The 21519-nt window shown below is 37.6% G+C and overlaps 1 protein-coding gene across 1 annotated transcript; it reads left to right on the top strand.

The window, feature by feature from the left end:
• The first annotated feature begins 3959 nt into the window (after positions 1-3959).
• On the top strand, positions 3960-10255 carry LOC122683717 (lysozyme C-2). The gene is made up of 4 exons (XM_043887532.1): positions 3960-4131; positions 5342-5506; positions 8015-8090; positions 9703-10255. The coding sequence occupies exons 1-4, from the start codon at positions 3996-3998 to the stop codon at positions 9767-9769; spliced, it is 444 nt and encodes a 147-aa protein (XP_043743467.1). The 5' UTR covers positions 3960-3995; the 3' UTR covers positions 9770-10255.
• Positions 10256-21519: the final 11264 nt, after the last annotated feature.

The raw sequence follows: 21519 nt of genomic DNA, 5'->3' as shown, positions 1-21519 counted from the left end.
TTTTTAGGAATATTATCCAGAGGGAGAGAAATATCACATATATATAACATACAAACATAGATATACATAGACATATAGATAGATGCAAACATAGCTTTCATTTCAACATTTTAGTCACATTTCAGGTATAGTAGTACAAAACTCAATAGCTTATAAAAGAACAGTTGGATCTAAATGGTGTTTCTGGCAGATGGAACAAGTTTTCCCCTCAGATGGCTGACGCCTTTTACCAAGATTTGTGGAAAAAACTATTAAGATTTTCACTTGTCTTTAAAAGATAATCTTACGGAGGCTATCAACAAAATCTGGATCAAGGGAGCTTATGAAAATATGAAATAACTGTTTTTCAAATCTCTCTTTTTCCAGTCTCATGCTTGCTTCAGGCAACAATTTTCTCTTTGCATGTTTACATTTCAAAGATATGGTAAGGTCAGTATTTCCAAAGTACTGAGAAAGAATTGTAGGGTTTAATCTAAGAAGGAACTCAGGGGCATATTTGCCTATTATCAGAAATCTAAGCCTATTCCTATAACATTTTTCTTTTCTTTTATAATAGGATAGTTCAATGATATTTTAAGTTTCTTTTTATTTTTTTGGTAGTGCAATCCAGACTGTAGGACAGTCTGGACATGGTGGGATCCTGCTACAGAGTAACAGACAATACATCAAGACTTCCTGTGCATTTTCTGAAACTTTGTCAAAACTGTTTCCTGGCTATCAATATTTATGTAAATTTTAAACCTCCTTGAGTGATGTCTGCAGGTTTTGACATTTATTCTCTGATCTTCTTCTTTTAATCTTGTTAACAAAGTGTTTTGTTTTGCTTTGTTTTCTCAAGTAATCAAGGTATTTTTCTATAGCTATCTTTGTCTTTCTTTTTCTTTTCTTTTCAATAGGATCTTACCATAGGTAAAAATAGGACCTTTGTTTAAAATGCAAGCTCTCTTAAAATCTTTTTTAGATATAAAAGTTCAGATCTTCAATATACCTCTTTCAACTGTGACTCCAAACCAGTGAGTCTTTTTATGGCTTAAAACCAATATTAGGGTGGCTCAGATATGGTAAAGCGTCTGCAATATAGGAGACCCGGGTTCGATCCCTGGGTTGGGAAGATCCCCTGGAGAAGGAAATGGCAACCCACTCCAGTACTCTTGCCTGGAAAATTCCATGGATGAAGGAGCCTTTTGGGCTACAGTCCATGGGGTTGCAAAGAGTTGGACACAACTGAATGACTTCACTATGGACATGAAAGGTGTCCTCTAAGAAATGTAGCCCTCTCAAGATGCAGAACCTCTCCAGAGAAAGACTAAGAAACAAAGACCTTCCTTGTCTCAGGTGACAAAGAAAGCTCTATCTTCGACAAAGTGGGACACCTTAAATAACTGACTTCCTAACCTATGCTACCAGGAAGTGATACTGGGATGAAAGTTTTTCCTTCCCAAACCAGACAATGAAAGTAGAGGCTATAAAGTCTCCTTATAGAACTGCCATATGACCCAGCAATCCCACTTCTGGGCATACACACCGAGGAAATCAGATCTGAAAGAGACACGTGCACCCCAATGTTCATCACAGCACTGTTTACAATAGCCAGGACATGGAAGCAACCTAGATGCCCATCAGCAGACGAATGGATAAGGAAGCTGTGGTACATATACACCATGGAATATTACTCAGCCGTTAAAAAGAATTCATTTGAATCAGTTCTAATGAGATGGATGAAACTGGAGCCCATTATACAGAGTGAAGTAAGCCAGAAAGATAAAGAACATTACAGCATACTAACACGTGTATATGGAATTTAGAAAGATGGTAACGATAACCCTATATGCAAGACAGAAAAAGAGACACAGATGTACAGAACAGACTTTTGGACTCTGTGGGAGAAGGCGAGGGTGGGATGTTTCGAGAGAACAGCATCAAAACATGTATATTATCTGTGGTGAAACAGATCACCAGCCCAGGCTGGATGCATGAGACAAGTGCTCTGGCCTGGTGCACTGGGAAGACCCAGAGGGATCGGGTAGAGAGGGAGGTGGGAGGGGGGATCAGGATGGGGAACACATGTAAATCCATGGCTGATTCATATCAATGTATGACAAAACCCACTGAAATGTTGTAAAGTAATTAGCCTCCAACTAATAAAAATAAATGGGTAAAAAAAAAAAAGTCCCCTTATGAACTGCGATCCTTTATTAAGACAAACTCCCCTGAGAGCCAGCATGTTTGGACAAAGTGAATGTTGCCTGTCACTTCATGTCTTCAGCTCCTAGCTGGCTGGCTAGCTGCTGATGCAAGCCTGACAGACAACCTGTGTTCCCAAGCAGCAGAAAACAGAGGGAATATTCTCACTGGTTACAAAGCCAAAGTCTCAGGATATATAAAGCAAAACAATTGGAGATTCTCATCTGATGATTTTTCATCATTATGACAAATGAAAGGGACAAAGGAAAACATGACTCCTTCTGGGAAGCTAAGGATCAATAACCATAGGTGTTGATTACCAAAACCATGTTCACAAGAGTCACAATTCAAGATCTATTTTCACAAACGTTTTTCTCCTGCCACTGTGAGTTTGGAAAGGGAGGAACAAGGAGAAATATTTATCCTCCTCTGTTGACTGTGCACTACAGGCAGAGAGCTGGGAGACCGACTTGGTGAGAATTCTTACCTTCTGCTGGGCTGTTGTCAGCTATCCCGTATCTCAACTGCAGTCTCCAGGGAGAGTGGAGTGCTCTGGGTTTTCACTGTCCCATCTACAATACTAGAAACTGTACAGGAGGAAATACGTGTTTCGTTTTACTCTTTTCGGTTTTTGGCTGGAGCTCTGTAATAAAATACAGATTAACAAGAGAAAAGGAAACAAGGATACTAACATGTACATCTCATGTATACTTATGAGAAATGGCGGGGATAAACAACTCAAAGAGGTGGCTGGAATTTGGACTTATAGACCATCTTAACCAAGAACAGTATATAATTAGAGCAGCGACTACAGATAGGAAGAGAGTAATAGCCTTCCAAGTGTATCAAATTTTGGGGTGATAAATACATTCGAAACTAATGGCAGATAGTAACTAGTACTAATGTTTGTTCTGTAGAGTCCTCTGGGGCTGTATTGGGGCTGACAAGTGTTTAGGGTTGTTGGTGACTAATTTATGCACAAATTTACGTCCTGCTTTCTGGAAAATAAGGGGAGGACAGAGAACTTGTCTTTGATCTGCTTTTTCTCCATTGCCTTCAGCTCAAAATAATATTTGTGTCAAAGTGGAAGATTTTGGAGTGACATATTCTGTTAATCTTCTATAGGTTTTACTATAAAGTTCCCTTGCTTTACAATGACCCTTTATGCTCTAATATGGAAATGTGACGTAAGGCTTTGTTAGAAAGGAGTTAGGAACGTTGTTCACATGAGGCTTACTAATCATAGTAAAACTCTGATTTATAAATTAAGAATTTACAATAGACACCAAAAGAGTGAGTATAGGAATCTGTGATCAGCATGGTGATCTATACCAATCAGAACAACAGGCAGTGAGTCATGTTCTTTGTGAAAAGTGTATATAAAATAATTTTAAGTGAAAAAGATAAAGACAATATGCAAAACACCTCAATGTAAATGAATGGGAGCTCATTTTCAGTTGAGTAAAATGTTCATTCAGGTTTTTTTCCTTTATACTTGTTCAACTCCATAATAAAATAAGAGGAAGTTCCTCTTTTGGCAATAATGCTAACTCCAGCTCTTCCTGAGAAATGTCTTTAAGCAATGTCATTTCATTATTTTCTGCAGACTAATTCTTACAATATCAGAATATATCTCTTCAAGGATAAGAAGGAAAGCTTTACAAGTATGTGGACCAATGAACTCCTTCTGTTTTCCACATGTCTCAGAGGGCGGAGCCACCAAACCAGTGAGATAAGAGGGGAGTGAAAAGATGTTAAATAGCAAGCCCAGCTCACCCTGGTCAGTCTGGACGTCTGGCTTCTCAGTCAACATGAAGACTCTTATTACTCTGGGGCTTCTCTTCCTTTCTGTCGCTGTCCAAGGCAAGGTCTTTGAGAGATGTGAGCTTGCCAGAACTCTGAAGGAACTTGGACTGGATGGCTATAAGGGAGTCAGCCTGGCAAACTGTAAGTTAACTCTTCTTTCTCCTTCCAAACAGTTAACCAGGTGTGGAACTAACAGTATGAATAATAAGCAAGGGACTTTGAGTGAATGGGCTTTTTCTTTGTTGGAGGGTTAGTACACTTACCATGGTTAAAAACATCAGCTTGCTCCTTTAGAATCAGCTGTACCAGGTGAAGGATTGAAGAATGGGAGGGTCAAATTCTATATCATTCGAAACACGCCAGATCCCCCTGTACTCCTCTAGTGCTGCTAAATTTGCCAGCTGGCCCTTGTAGGCTGATGATAAAATGTTTCAACACCTGGGATATCTCTTTCAAGCCCTTGGTGTCTGACTCTAGCCATTTCCAGTCTGCAAGCCTGAGTAAGGCAGTATTTTTCTCATTTTTATACTTCTACCAAGATGCTGGGCTTTTAACAACAATGCTTTTTCAAAAAATTACATTGAATTCATAAAACAAGAACAAGGACAGTAGGAACCTATTTCCCTTCGGTCAATATCCATATAAGGATCCCTGAAATGCAGCAAGAAATGACATTTTATTATTTTCACTCAAGTTGATTATTTTTCATTTTCCTCCTCAGAATTCAAGATGTGCATTAAGTAAAAATTACTGTGTATTTTAGTTCATTTTTGTCAAGGTCACCACTGTATTTTTCAAATTGAACTCAAACATTTCCCCTCTATAACTATTTTTGAAAGAATTAGCAAATGGCTAGATGGATAGATGCATGATATAGTCTTTCCTATTTTATGATTCTTGTTGTCCAGATTCTAATTTGATACCCAAATCCACCTTTAGATATGCTAAAATATTTTCTTTCTCCCAGAAACATATTTTTCCTAATAAAAAGTATTATTCCAATAGTATATACATCTACTGATAAAGACCAAACCCATTCAACAACCCTGTGGATTTTTCTGTTCTATGGTCAATCTTACCTGAGGGATGGGAGCAGGGGAAGAGCTATTTTAATATTTTTTAAAATTCGTTATCTTGTTTTGTTAGTATTACCAAATGACTTGCTAATAGAAGAAATCTCTTAAGGACCCTTTAACATGAAAGCGTTAAAATATTTTGCAAGGAAAATATTTCTTTATGTTAATACTTATAAAAGTCATTAGTAAAATATTGTTTTTTTAAAAGAACTGATTTGCCTATGAAGTATAAGTCATGTTCTGTTGTTTTTCAACTAAAAACACATTTTTTTCAGGGTTGTGTTTGACCAAATGGGAAAGCAGTTATAACACAAAAGCTACAAACTACAATCCTGGCAGTGAAAGCACTGACTATGGGATATTTCAGATCAACAGCAAATGGTGGTGTAATGATGGCAAAACCCCCAACGCAGTTGACGGCTGCCATGTGGCCTGCAGCGGTAAGACAAGATGATGTTGAGTGATGGCTCAGGCCCATCTGGTTGTACCTGTAAGATCAGAGATTCAGTACAAATGAACATGTCTTTAAGAGCTCATCAGGGACCTAGAAAAGCTCCATATTTAATTTCTAGAAGCTCTCTATTATCCTCCTCCTAATTCCTTAAGTAAGAAATTAAAGAGCTGCCATATGACCCAGCAATCCCACTTCTGGGCATACACACTGAGGAAACCAGATCTGAAAGAGACACGTGCACCCCAATGTTCATCGCAGCACTGTTTATAATAGCCAGGACATGGAAGCAACCTAGATGCCCATCAGCAGATGAATGGATAAGGAAGCTGTGGTACATATACACCATGGAATATTACTCAGCCATTAAAAAGAATTCATTTGAATCAGTTCCAATGAGATGGATGAAACTGGAGCCCATTATACAGAGTGAAGTAAGCCAGAAAGATAAAGAACATTACAGCATACTAACACATATATATGGAATTTAGAAAGATGGTAACGATAACCCTATATGCAAGACAGAAAAAGAGACACAGATGTACAGAACAGACTCTTGGACTCTGTGGGAGAAGGCGAGGGTGGGATGTTTAGAGAGAACAGCATGTATATTATCTATGGTGAAACAGATCACCAGCCCAGGTTGGATGCATGAGACAAGTGCTCGGGCCTGGTGCACTGGGAAGACCCAGAAGGATGGGGTGGAGAGGGAGGTGGGAGGGTGGATCGGGATGGGGAATATGTGTAAATCTATGGCTGATTCATATCAATGTATGACAAAACCCACTGAAATGTTGTAAAGTAATTAGCCTCCAACTAATAAAAAAAAAAAAAGAAGGACAAAAAAAAAAAAAAAAGAAATTAAAGAGCTGATATGATAAAAGTTTACCTGTTTGCTAACATCAAGAGTTTCTGGAATGACCTATGACTTTATTATAACTAGACTTGTTAATGCTCTGTAGAGAACAATACCATTCTTCTTTCTTATCTTGTTTGGGGAGATTTAGGGATAATTTGGTTGTGTGGTCTTTTTTTTTTTTCTAATTTACTCTCCTTTATTGGAAAACAAAGAATTTACTAGTTAAACAAAGAGGAGGAATACATGTGGTCATTTTAAAAAATTATTTTTACTTTTAATGATGAAATGTTTTAAAAAATGGTAAATTAGAAACATTAATAGACATCAATATGTTCATTATGTACTTTAACAGTTTTTAATATTTTTTCATATTTATTTCTTTTATGTATATAAATTATATGTGAAAGTGAAAGTTGCTCAGTCACGTCCAACTCTTTGCGATCCCATGGACTCTACAGTCCATGGAATTCTCCAGGCCAGAACACTGGAGAGGGTAGCCTTTCCCTTCTCCAGGGGATCTTCCCAACAAATTATATATATGGGCTTTTTTTCTTGCTTAGCTACTTAAAGAGAATTGGAAACGTTATGATATTTCATTTCTAAATTCTCTAACTTGCAACTCCATAAGATACAGTTCCTATATAAATATTGTCATTCTGACAAGTTAATTTACAGATATGTTTAATTGCAGTGAAAAAAATATTCTATTAAGTTCCTTTTAAAATAGAGATATGGACTCTTTAGTGCATAAAATATTGGGGAACTATTACAAAATTTATATTGTTAAATTTTTAAATATTAAAATTCTTAATGAGAAGATTAGTCTAAGAATATTCTTTTGTATCCAGTTAATTTTCTTTAAAAATATTTTGTATTATGCAATAATATGTGGTCATTGAGTAAATATTCTTACTACCCTGAGATGTATGACCACTGGCATCTTTTGGTACCGATAGTTTCTTTCAGAATATACATCTAGACATGAACGTAAAGCTGAACTACATATATCTGTACTCACATACGAACATGTAAGCAATGTGTTTCAACAAAACAGAAATTGTACTAAACTTACTACTTTACAATATGCTCTTTATTGTACAAAATTATTTTTATCAACAAATACCAATCTTTATTATATTTCAAAATGAATAAATTCCATTAAACAAATGTTCTATAATTTATCAATCCAAATCACACTGTTAAGCACTCAAGCTGTATTTTCCCCTTTTATTAATTGCTATGGAACATCTGGTACACACATCTTGGGTGCATCTCTTATTATTTCTTAGGATAAACTTCCAGTAATAGAGTTGGTGAGCAAAAAACTGCTAGACTGGTTTCTGCATGTCTGTTTGTTTTATTTTGATTTTATAATCCCTAGTAAAAGAGAACCTTTTATCACACTAGTTAATGATTCCTAGAGCTTCCATTGACTTTGGCAAATGAGAAACAGAATGCTTCTTTTCATGTCAAATAGGATGGAAAAGAATCTTCCCACGATATTCACAGACACATGGACTCTTAAAACATACTTTTAATTGTTCTTTCCTCAGCCTAAGAGAATAAAGCTGGCCAAACCTAAACTTAAAAAGAAATTTCTATGACTGTTGTTTTCATTTTTCACCATCTCCTTTTCAGAATTAATGGAAAATGACATCGCGAAGGCTGTAGCATGTGCAAAACAGATTGTCAGGGAGCAAGGCATTACAGCATGGTATGTTGTTCTTGTTTGCGTTTTTTTGTTTGTTTTTTTCCTCCTTCTGGTTCTGTTGAGATGTAATTGACAGACGGCACTGTAGAAGTTTAAGATGAACAGCAGAATGATTTGACTTACATACATCATGAAATTATTATCACAATAACTTTGGTGACATCCATCATATCATATGGATACAAAGTAAAGAATTAGGAGAAAAAGATTTACGTGTGATGAAAAGTCCTAGGCTTTACTCTTTTAGCAATTTTCCTATATAACAATAGCCATGATAATTGCATTTATCACACTGTACATTCGATTCCTAGTATTTATCTTATACCTAGAATGTTGCAGCACCTTTAACTGCCTTCATTCACTTTCCCAACCCTCACCTCACCCACTACACCCTCCACTGGTAACCCTAAGTTCAGTTCAGATGTTCAGTCATTTCGGACTCTTTGCAACCCCATGGACTGCAGCACGCCAGGCTTCCCTATCCCTTACCAACTCCGGGAGCTTGCTCAAACTCATGTCCATCTAGTCGGTGATGCCATCCAACCATCTCATCCTCTGTCGTCCCTTTCTCCTAATCTGACCTCTTTTACTGTGAGTTGTTCCTATATTTGTTTGTTTGTGTTTGAAATATAATGGACCTACAGCACTATGTAAGTTCCTGTAACAGAGCATGGTTTGTGTTAAGCATTAAAAAGGAGAACTGGGGACTTCCCTGGTGGTCCTCTACTAAGACTTTCTGCTTCTAACGCAGGGGGTGTTGGACAGGGAACCACATGCCATTGCTGCTGCTAAGTCGCTTCAGTCGTGTCCGACTCTGTGCGACCCCATAGACGGCAGCCCACCAGGTTCCTCCATCCATGGGATTCTCCAGGCAAGAGTACTGGAGTGGGGTGCCATTGCCTTCTCTGCCACATGCCGTTAGGTGCCACTAAAAAAAGGTGGGACTCAGAAAGAATTGGGGTTGTTTTGGCAGCACTCCAGGGCATGTAGGATTTTAGTCTCCCACCCCACCATCAGGAATCAAAACCACTCCCTCAGTATTGGAAGGTCCAGTGGTCCTTAATGGCTGGACCACCTGGGAAATCCCAGATGAGAGCTGTTTTACCCTACTCTTCTGAGAGAAAGGAGAGAATATTCTCAAAGACAAAAGTATGCTACTGGCAACTGAAAATTGCAGCTTTAGATTTATGCTAAAAAATGTGTTACATAGAAACAATCTACTTTAACTGATTCAGAATCTAATTCTTTTACTCCTCAATTTATTTTAGGGGATTCTAGAGTTTTTAAGATTCTACAAATAATACCAATTCCTTGTCATATCTTGAAATAATTTTTGGAATTAAGTAAATGTGGAATTCACCCTGCAGTTGTGTTGTGAACAACACAGGACTCGACATTTGTGTTCAGCATTCTGTGCTCTAGTGAAGGCTTGGGGGAGACGTGAAGTCCTTGGTATACATAGCTCCAGTTAACAAATAGCAATACTTGGATTTGCCTATAGCTTGTATTTCATGTATTGATGAACGATTTTGTTCTCCCAAAGGATTTGAAGTATGTACATGACAATGAAGCTGTGTTTTAGCCTTATTACCATTGGTTTCATCTTCCTCCACAGGGTGGCCTGGAAAAGTCACTGTCGAGACCATGACGTCAGCAGTTATGTTGAGGGTTGCTCCCTGTAACTGTGGAATTATCGTTCTTCAACTCATTTTGTCTCTTTTTCATGTTAAGGAAGTGATAGTTGAATGAAAGCTTATACCACCATTCCTTCAAGCAAACAATGGTTTTACAGAAGCAGGAGCATATGGTCTTCTAGAGGCTTAATGTTTATCTAATGTGTTAATTGTGATTTTAGGCCTATAATATTTTTCAGTTTGCTAATAAAACTAATGCTGGTGAATATTTGTCTAAACTCTTAATTATCTAATATGTCTCCAGTACATTCAGTTCTTAATTAAAGCAAGCTCATTTATACATCTTGCTGATCATGAAGGAATATAAAGAGGGATTAGATGAACTGTTGCTTTTTCTTAATTTCATTAGCATTATGACAAATTCAGAGACAGATGAGTCTGCAACTATTGGAATAATTGCTAGTTAACCACAGATATGAAATGACACATGCTGTGAAAATACAAACATTTTCATTAAAAACTTTGCAATTCAAACCTCGTCTTTGTTTGTTTAGAGTCTTTTAGTGTCTCTGAAGAAATATCTATATATATATTTTGAAAAAAACAACACTGAGCATTTCCAACATCCTCACCTATACCCAGACAGATATGCTGGAGGAAAACCATAAGCATGGTGAAAGATCCTACTTCACTTTTTAAATTTTTTGGCTAAGCTGCACAGCTTGTAGGATCTTAGTTCTCCAACTAGGGACTGAACCCTCGCCCTCAACAGTGAAAGCAGGGAGTCCTAACTACCAGACTACCAGGGAATTCCCCTCAGTTTAAATTCATAACCACAAATCTCAAATGGGCCCTCAAGACTACCTGGTCATCTTAGTCACTTCTTAGTCACAACTCTTCAAAATGCCTGTCATTATTTACTTCTCTCATTTCAAAGTCCCAGCACACACGCCAACCACTTGTCTTCCACGCTCTCAGATCTCAGTAGATGTCCTGGCCTCACGTTACCCTGGCAGAACAGAAGTACCTCATATAAATTCTCCCCTCCTCGCCACCATAACCGAACTCATGTCTTTCTCTAGGTCCATCCTCCCTTCTTTCCCCTTTATCACTGGGATAAACAGCCTATGCTTTTGCCAATTGCAGTGTCTCAACAGGTGGTATTCTTCACAGCCCTCTCACTACCTCAGTTTAGGCTAAGTTTTTCCTGCATTCTGAGTTTTTCCTCTTCACTGGATCATCCCAATCACTGTATTAACTGCCCTGGTAACATTCTAGAGCTCTTGGTGTACTCCACATAATCCTCAAAGTAAAATACTATTCTCTGCTCCCTTTAACAGCAACACTTCTGGGATAAGATATCTATATTCATCCACTTCAGGTCCTCACTTCCTTTTGCCTTTCAACTCTTCTTAACATGACTGCTACCTCACTTAGCAGAAATCTGCTCCAACCTGACTACATTCATGATGTCTTGGGGCCAGTTCTAGTGATCAGCTGTTTTCTGTTCATCCTACTTGATCTCTCAGCAACATTTGACAGAGTGAACCACTTGCTACTTCCAGAAAAGTTTCTTCTTCCTCAGTTTCTCCTTAACATCCTGACTCAGTGATGACTCCTTCTCAACTCTTCATGGCTGGCTGATCTCTGCTGTTTGAATTTTTTTTTTCCATTTATTTTTATTAGTTGGAGGCTAATTACTTTACAATATTGTAGTGGTTTTTGCCATTCATTGACATGAATCAGCCATGGATTTACATGTATTCCCCATCCTGATCCCCCCTCCCACCTCCCTCTCCACCTGATCCCTCTGGGTCTTCCCAGAGCACCAGCCCCAAGCACTTGTCTCATGCATCCAACCTGGGTTGGTGATCTGTTTCACCCTTGATAATATACATGTTTTGATGCTGTTCTCTCTAAACATCCCACCCTCGCCTTCTCCCACAGAGTCCAAAAGTCTGTGCTGTACATCTGTGTCTCTTTTTCTGTTTTGCATATAGGGTTATTGTTACCATCTTTCTAAATTCCATATATATGCGTTAGTATACTGTATTGGTCTTTATCTTTCGATTTTTAACTGTGGCAGTGCCCCAGGACTCAAGCCTATAACAGCATCTGATAGACCTGTTTTACTTATTCATTTATTTGTTTCTTCTTGTGCAAGTGTAACTTTCAAAAGAATAGAGTGTTTCCTGCTTTTTCAGGAGACTGAAATATCTCAACCTTTCCCCAAATTTGCAAGCTCAGGACAGCCTTTTAAGTTTTCTGAACAGTTTGAGAATACACTGCCAATACAGTGCCCAGTTGCTCTGGAATCCATCCATGTGTAATTCCTACAGAAGCTCAAAACATCATCCAAATCAGGAGGTAAACACTGACAAATTAGGACCACCTAATCATCAGATTCGATGCATTTCATCAATTGTCCCATAAGTCCTTCTTAATTAAAAAGTCTAATGCAGAATTGTGTTATATTTAGTTGTTATGTTTCCCAGTTTTTAAATTTAGATCGCCTCACATTTTCCCTGACATGTATGACTTTAACCCTTTTGAAGATCTCAAGTAGCTGTGATGTAAAATGACCTAAGTTTTTTTATATATATTCTCTGGATTAGGTTAGGTTATGCATCGTTGCAGTGGAATCTTAACCAATGGACCTCCAGGAAAGTCCCCGAAAGTGAGGTTTTTTTAGTGAAATATAGTTGGATTTTGCTTTTTTATCCAGTCTGACTTCTCATTTCAGTATCAAGCCATCCTCAGCGCTTTTTCTTTTGATTTTCAATACTTGCACTCTTTTCCTGCTATTTGCTCTTAGCCCATTTTTCCATGAAATTTAATTATAGTTACTTTAAATAGCTTGCTGTTGTTCAGTCACTCAGTTTTGTCTGACTCTTTGCAACCCCATGGACGGCAGCACATCAGGTTTCTCTGTCCTCCACTAGCTCCTGGAATTTGTTTAATATCATTTCCAATGAGTTGGTGATGCCATCCAACATGTCGTCTTCTGTCTTCCCCTTCTCCTCCTGCCCTCAATCTTTCCCAGCATCAAGATCTTTTCCAATGGCTTTTCATATGGTTTTTCCCAGCATCAGGGTCTTTTCCAATGGCTCTTCATATCAGGTGGCCAAAGTACTGGAGCTTCAGCTTCAGCATCAGTCCTTCCAAGGAATATTCAGGGTTAATATCCTTTAGGATTGACTGGTTTGATCTCCTTGCTGTCCAAGGGACTTTCAAGAGGATTCTCCAGCACTGCAGTTTGAAAACATGAATTATTTGACACTCAGCCTTCTTTATGGTCCAACTCTCACAGCCATACATGACTACTGGAAAAACCATAGCTTTGACTATATGAACATTTTTTAAAAAATCATTTAAGATTTTGTTGTTGCTGTTGTTTAGTCACTAAGTCATATCTGACTCTTTGGGACCCCATGGACTGCAGCACACTAGGCTCCTCTGTCCTTTACTAACTCCTGGAATTTGCTCAAACTCATGTCCATTGAGTCGGTGATGCCATCCAACCATCTCATCCACTGCCTTCCCCTTCTCCTTTTGCTTTCCAGCATGATGGTCTTCTCAATGAGTCATTCTTTATATCAGGTGGCCAAAATATTGGAACTTCATTAGCCTTGCCAATGAATATTCAGGATTGATTTCCTTTAGAAATGACTAGTTTGATCTCCTTGCTGTCCAAGGAACTCTCAAGACTTTTTTCCAGTATTAGATATAATGTTCATCTGAATTAAATTCACCCAATCTTGTCCATTTTAGTTCACTGATTCCTAAAATGTCAATGTTTTCTCTTGCCATCCTCTGCCTGACCACGTTGACTTTATCTTGATTCATGGACCTAACATTCCAGGTTCCTATGCAATGATGCTCTTTACAGCATTAGAGTTTACTTTCACCACTAGGCACATCCACAACTGACTATTTTTTTCCTCTTTGGCCCAGCCACTTCATTCTTCCTGGAACTATTTCTCTGCTCTTCCCCAGTAGCATACTAGACACCTACTGACCTGAGGGACTCAACTTCTTGTGTCATATCTTTTTGCCTTTTTATTCTGTTCATGAGGTTCTTGAGGCAAGAATACTGCAGTGGTTTGCCATTCCCTTTTCCAGGGGACCATGTTTTGTCAGAACCCTCCAACATGATCCATCCTTCTTGGGTGGTCCTGCAAAGCATGACTCATATCTTTATTGAGTCACATAAGATTGTGATCCTCGTGATCATTTGTTTAGCTTCTGTGAGTGTGGTTTTAGTTCTGGAGGATGTGAAATTATGCTTCTTACTTCTGTCTACCCTCCGATGGATGAGGATAAGAGGCTTGTGCAAGCTTCCTGATGGGAGTTACTGGCTGTGGGGAAAACTGGATCTTGCTTCAGTGGGCTCAGACAGTAAAGGATCTACCTGTGATGCAGGAGATCTGGGTTCAATCCCTGGAGAAGGGAATAGTTACCCACTCCAGTATTCTTGCCTGGAAAATCCCATGGACGGAGGAGACTGGTGGCCTACAGTCCTTGGGGTCACAAGGAGTCAGATACAACTGGGTGACTAACACTTTTGGTGGGCAGGGCCATGCTTAGTAAATCTTTAATCCAATGGTCTGCGGATGGGTGGGTCTGTGCTCACTCCCCATTAGTTGTTTGGCCGGAGGTAACTCTTTGGCCACCTGATGGGAAGAGCTGACTCAATGGGAAAGACCCTGATGCTGGGAAAGATTGAAGGCAGGAGGAGAAGGGGATGACAGAGGATGAGATGGTTGGATGGCAACACCGACTCTATGGACATGAGTTGAGTAAGCCTTGGGAGTTGGTGATGGACAGGGAGGCCTGGCATGCTGTAGTCCATGGGGTCACAAAGAGTCAGACACGACTGAGTGACTGAACTGAACTGAACTGAGGCAACTCAGTCCTGGGGTGTACAAGCTCTATGGTGGGGCTACTGTTGCTGTTCAGTAGCTAAGTCATCTCCAACTTTTTGTGACCCCAAGGACCGCAGCACCGCAGGCTCCTCTGTCTTCCACTAGCCCCTGGAGTTTGCTCAAACTCAGGCACGTCCATTGAGTCAGAGACGCCATCCAACCATTGCATTCTCTTACCCCTTCTCTTCCTGCTCTCAATCTTTCCCAGCATCGGGGTCTTTTCCAGTGAACCAGCTCTTTGTATCAAGTAGCCAAAGTTATTAGAGCTTCAACTGCAGCATCAGTCCTTCCAATGAATATTCAGGGTTGATTTCCGTTAGGATTGACTGATTTGATCTCCTTGCTGTTCAAGGGACTCTCAAGAGGATTCTCCAGCACCACGGTTGGAAAACATCAATTCTTTGATGTTCAGCCTTCTTTATGGTCCAACTCTCACAGCCATACACCATTACTAGGAAAACCATTGTTTTGACTATACGGAACTTTGTCAGCAAAGTCACGTCTCTGTTTTTTAATATGTTGTCTAGGCTGCTCATAGCTTTCCTTCCAAGGAGCAAGCATCTTTTAATTTCAAGGCTACACTCAATATCCACAATGATTTTGGAGCCCAAGAAAATAAAATCTCTCACTGCTTCAAGATTTTTCCTATTCTTTTTGCCATGAAGTGATGGGACCAGATGCCATGATCTTAGTTTTTGGAATGTTGAGTTTTAAGCCAGCTTTTTCACTCCCCTCTTTCACCTTCATCAAGAGGCTCTTTAGTTCCTCTTTGCTTTCTACCTTTAGAAGTGGTAATGGCAGTGGCGTCATCTGCACATCTGAGCGGGGCTGCTGGCTGCCTCCACAAACACACGCCTCCCAGGACTGCCGCTGCCTGTACTCTTGTCCCCATGGCAGGCCACTTCCAACCCCTGCCTCCGTAGGAGGAAATCTTTTCATCCGTGTCAGACTGGCTTCTGCTCAGGATTTCGAAGCTGCTGTATTTCTGAGTCATTCTCTGCTCTGCTCCTCTCCATTCATTGTGCAAATTGTTCAGGAGGTCAAAAGCCCATCACTGGTCTTAGGCGATAATCAAAGCACTGACAGGCCTGTATTCCATTCTAAAGGCTCAGAGACAATCCATTTTCTTGTCTTTTCCAGTTTCTGGAGGTCATCTGGTCTAGTAAAAAGCTGAGATGTCTGCAGCAGCAGCTTCTTCCAGCCTCTACTTAGCTAGGTTTATCAAACCTCTACTGAATTTTTCAAAGAGCCAGATTTTTGTTCTGTGGATTTCTCTATTGTTTTTCTGTTTTCAATTTCACTGATTGCTGCTCCAATTTGTATTGTTTCTTTTCCTCTGCTTTAGGCTTGAATTGTTCTTCTTTTAGGTTCTAAGTTAGAAGCTCAGGTGTTTTTTTTTTTTTATTTCAGTTTATTCTCTACTAATATATGTCTTTAATGCTATACATTTCTCTGTAAGCACTGTTTTTACTTCATCCCATGTATTTGGATGAGCTTATTTTTATTTTCATTTAGTATAAACAGATTTTTCATTTCTCTTGAGACTTTTTTTTTGACCCAGTGTTATTTAGAAGTGTGATGCTTCACCTTTATTTTTAAAAGATTTTTTCTGTGTATAAAATACTAGGTTGACTGTTTTTGCCTTTCAGTACTTTAAAGATGTTACTCCAAAGACTTCATTGTTTTTATTGTTTCTGACAAGAATTCTGATCTCACTCTTTGTTTCTCTATATGTAACTAGTCTTTGTTTCTTAAAAAACAGAAACAGCTTAATTGAGATAAAATTATTTTCATCACCCATTAGTAGTCACTTCCCATTTCTCCCCAGTGCTCATAGCACTAGCCAGCCACTAATCTCCTTTCTGTCTCTACAGGACTGCCTAACTAGACAACTCATGCATATAGTGTGTGGTCTTCTATATTGTCATTTTTCACTTAGCATCATGTTTTCCAAATTTATCCATGTCAGAACATGTATCAGTACTTCATTTCTTTTTATAGAGAAATAATATTCAGTTGTATGTATCCTGTTAAATGTATGTACCACATTTTATTTATATGCTTATTAGTTGATGGGCATTTGAATTGTTTTCATTTTTAGCTGTTATGAATAATGCTGCTGTGAACATTTGTTTACAAGATCTGCATGAACATGTGTTTTTGTTTCTTTTGAAATGAAACCTAGGAGTTGAAGTGCTGGATCATAAGGTAACTATGTGTTTAACACTTTGAAGAACTGCTGGACAATTTCCCAAATGACTGCACCATTTACATTCCCGCCAGGAGTGTATGAGATTTCTAGTTTCTTGCATCCTAACCAATATATGTTATTATCTGTATTTATGAATCTAGCCCTCCTAGCCAGTACCACACTGTCTTGATTACCATTGTTTTGTAGTAAGTTTTGAAATTGGGGAGTGTGAATCCTACTTTATTCTTTTTCAAGATTTTTTTTTTTTGCTATTCTGGGTCCCTTGAATTCCATATGAATTTTAGGATCAGCTTGTCAGTTTCTACAAAGAAGTTACTGGGATTCTGATGAGGATTTTGTTGAATCTATAGATCATTTTGGAGAATATTGCTGTCCTAACAATGGTAAGTCTGCTGGTCCTTGAACATGTAATTTTTCCCAATTATTTAGATCTTAACTTCTCTTAACAATGGCTAGTGATTTCCAGTGTGTATATTTTGCACTTTTTTGTTTAAAGTTATTCCTGAGTATCTTATTCTTTTTTTTTAATAAAAAATAAATAATCTTATTTTTTAATAAGAATAAACAGTAATTCCATTTATAAAATGAATTATTTTCTTAATTTCATATTTGGATGGTTCATTAAAAGTGCACAGAAATGCAATTAACTTTTATAACTTGATCCTATATCTTGCAACCTTGCTGAACTTGTTTATTAGTTGTTTTTTTTTTTTTTTAACAGATTCTTTAGGATATTCTATCAGGTTGGCCAAAAAATTCAGGTTTTTCCATAACATTTTATGGAAAAATCCAAATGACATTTTTGGCCAACCCAGTACATACAAGATCATGTCTACTGTGAATAAAGATGGTTTTACTTCTCCTTTCCAATCTGGATGACTTTTATCCTTTTTGTAATTAATTGGTTTGGCTAGGGCCTTCAGTACAATGTTGAATAGAAATAGTGAACAAAGAAGGGCTTCTATGTTTTGTTCCTGATCTTAGGGGGAAGGTATCCAGTTTATCAAAATTAACTATACAGGTTTTTTAATAGACATCCTTTATCAGACTGAAAATGTTCCCTTCTGTTCTTACTTTGTTGAGTAGTTCCATCAGAAAATGGTGCAGGAGTTTTTTCAATGCTTTTTTCTATATCTACTGAGATGATCATGTGATTTTTGTTTTTTATCTTGGTGGTGGGATGTATTGCATTGTATTCAGGTGTTAAGCCAATTAGCATTTCTGGGATAAAATCCACTAGATCATGGTGCATAATTCATTTTATGTGTTGCTGCATTCAATTAGCTATTATTTTTTGAGGAGCTTTACATCCATATTCATAAGAAATACTGATCTGTAGTTCTCTGTTTTTGTGATGTCTTTCTTTAATTTTGGTATGAGGGTAATATTTGCCTCCTAAAATGGATTGAGTACTGTTTCTTATTCTGATTTTGGCAAAGTTTGTGAAGAATTGGTATTCATTCTTCTCTTATCCATTCACATTTAATGTTATTATTGATAGTTAGATTTACATCTGCAATTTTATTTTTTTTTACATGTCTCATGTTTTTTTGTTCCACTATTCTTCCTTTATTGCATTTTTTTCATTAAACAAATTTTTCTAATGTAGCACTTTAATTGAATGGTTTTTCACTATTTTTAGGGTTTTTTAGTAGTTACTCTAGTTTTTACCATCTTTATCTTATCAAAATCAGCTTCAGTTTTTTACCACCAAAAAATAAAACTATTCCTCTTGGCATTCAGTAGGAGGGGCTTTCCTGATTGCTCAAATGGTGAAGAATCTGTCTGCAATGTAGAAGACCCAGATTCAATCCCTGAGTTGGGAAGATCCCTTGTAGATGGGAATGGCGACCCACTCCAGTATTCTTGCCTGGAGAAGTCCATGGATAGAGGAGTCTGGCAGTGAACAGTCATGTGGTCACAGAGAGTCAAATATGACTGAACAACTAACAACACAACAATAGCTTTATTAGTATGTATTTTGATTTGTAGGAAGGGGAATTCACTATCTTTTAAAAACACTTTTATATTATTTACAATCTTGCAACAGCTGTGTTCTTTTTATAGTCACACAAAAAATAGAAATAAAATACACAAATAAATAAATAAAAAGAAGAACAATGTTGAGGTTCAAGTAACTGGCAACACATATAGGAAAAAATTTAAAGATAAAGGGTATACTTTCATGCCCAGCTTATTTTCTTTTTCCTAAAATGACAGAGTGTCCAGATCACTTGTGAATATCTGCAATTACATATTTGTCACTGGTCTCTCTTGTTATATCAGCTTCTAAGTGTCAAAATAATTCTATTCAAAGGTTTTCAATGAAAGATAAGAGAAGATAGGAGTTTTAGATTCAGTAAAGTTCAACAAAGGTAAAGTTTTTTTCTGTGTAACTGACAAAATTATTAATTGTAAGTAAATCATATTCTTAAAATGTTCATAGCTGCCTTAAAACATTCTTATTTTGAAATAACTATAAATTCATAGAAGTTACAAAAAATGTGCAGAAGAATCCTATGCACTTTCCCTCTAGCCTCCTCCAGTGTTAACATTTTGCACAACTGTAGTACAGTACCAAAGTAAAAAACTGACATTGATATAATCTAGAAGGCTTATTTAAATTCATCACTTATACATATACTTATTTGTGTGCGTGTGTGTGTGTGTGTGTGTGTGTGTCTGTATGTGTGTGTGTGGCCTTATGGTGCTTTATCACATGTGGAGTCTTGGATAATTACAATCAAGAGACTTGATCATACACATCAGCCCTAGACTCCTCTCTTCCACTACTTTATAGTCATAACTCTCTATTCCCTCCCATCCCTAACCCCTATAACTGCATCTCTATTCTCCATCTCTTTTATTGTTATTTCATGAATGTTAAATAAGTGGAATCTTCCAGTGTGTATCCTTCTGAAATCTGTTTTTTTATTCAGTATAATTTTCTTGATGTTCTGCAAGATGTTGCATGTATTAATAGTTTGTTTCTTTTTTATCATTGGGTAGTCAACCATGGTTTGGACACACCAGTTTGTTAAACCATTCACTTGTTCAAGGAAATTTGGTTAGTTCACAGTTATTGGTTATTTAAGAATAAAGTTGCTGTGAATATACTTACATAGAATTTCTCATGAGGAAAGAAGACATTTCTCTGGGGTAAATATCCAAGAGTGGATTGCTGGGTTGTATAATAAGTCCATTTTAATTTTTGCAGATTTGCCAGGTTAGTTTCATACTTAATAGAGAAATGAACCTGAATACTCTTCTGGAAAAAAAAACTAAATGGAAAATTTTCCATCACTTTTTAAACAAGATTATGCTTCATGGTATGTTTAAAAATTAATTTCTCAGTGATGAATGCCCAACTGTTACGTAAATTAAGAAAGGATATTTTAATCTGACTTATGTGGGAAGGGAAATATTTGCTCATAATGTGAAAAGAAGAAGTGAGATCAAGCCAAAGTTCTAATTGAATTGACCATGGAAATTTAAAGATAACAGAAATAATTTTACAAAGAAAGTATACACAAAGAAACCCAAAACTTTCCACAATTATCAGCTGTGCATTAAGAACTAATGTTTAAATAGTCTCTAATTGTTCCATGGCATTTCTGGCATTAGATCAATCTCTTAAAGAAAAATCACACTTCAAAAATAAATACATAAAATGGTTTTGCACAACTATATCAGTAACTAAAATCAGACACGTGGTAGATAAAGAAGTTACAGTGTGTTGAGGGGTGAGAATTGTGTTGTGATAGAATTCCTTCCCTTACCCTTTAACTTCAAAGTAACGTGGTAAACTGAAAAGGCCAGGGAACTGACCTGAATCTAAATCCCAGCTCTCCCACTCCCTATCTACATGTCTTTGGGCAGATGAATTTTCTTTCCAGGATACATATTTTTTAATTTGTAAAATGGACATATTACTTATGTTTAAGACCCCTGTATGAATTATGTCATTGTTGTTGTTCAGTCAGTAAGTCGTGTCCAGTTCTTTGTGACCCCATGGACTACAGCATGCCCGCCTCCTCTGTCCTTCACTCTTTCCCAGCGTTTTCTCAGATTAATTCCATTCAGTGGTAATACAATCTAACTGTCTTGTCCTCCGCCACCTCCTTCTCCTTTTGCCTTCAATCCTTCCCAGCATCAGGGTCTTCTCCAATGAGTTGGCTCTTTGCATCAGGTGGCCAAAGTATTGGAGCTTTAACTTCAGCATCAGTCCTTCAAACGAATATCAGGGTTGATTTCCTTTATGATTGACTGGTTTGAACTTCTTGCAGTTCAAGGGACTCTCAAGTGACTTCTCCAGCATCGCAATTTGAAAACATCAACTATTCAGCACTCAACCTTCTTTATGTCCAACACTCACATCTCTACATGTCTACTGGAAAAACCATAGTTTTGACTATATGGACCTTTGTCAGCAAAGTGATGTCTCTGCTTTTTAATATGCTGTCTAGGTTTGTCATAGCCTTCCTTTCAGGGAACAAGCATCTTTTTTTTTTTCTTTTCTCTTGACAACAACATCCTATTATGTCTTATATATTGATGTGCTCCTAGGTTGGATGTATGTATGATTACAATTGTTACCTCTTCTTCTTGGGTTGAGTTTTTCATCATCATGTAGTTAGTGTCCATCTTTGTCTCTAATAACA

The sequence above is a fragment of the Cervus elaphus genome, chromosome 3 (genome assembly GCF_910594005.1).
Source record: "Cervus elaphus chromosome 3, mCerEla1.1, whole genome shotgun sequence".
Lineage (NCBI taxonomy): Eukaryota > Metazoa > Chordata > Mammalia > Artiodactyla > Cervidae > Cervus > Cervus elaphus.
This window is presented reverse-complemented; position numbering and strand designations above follow the sequence as displayed.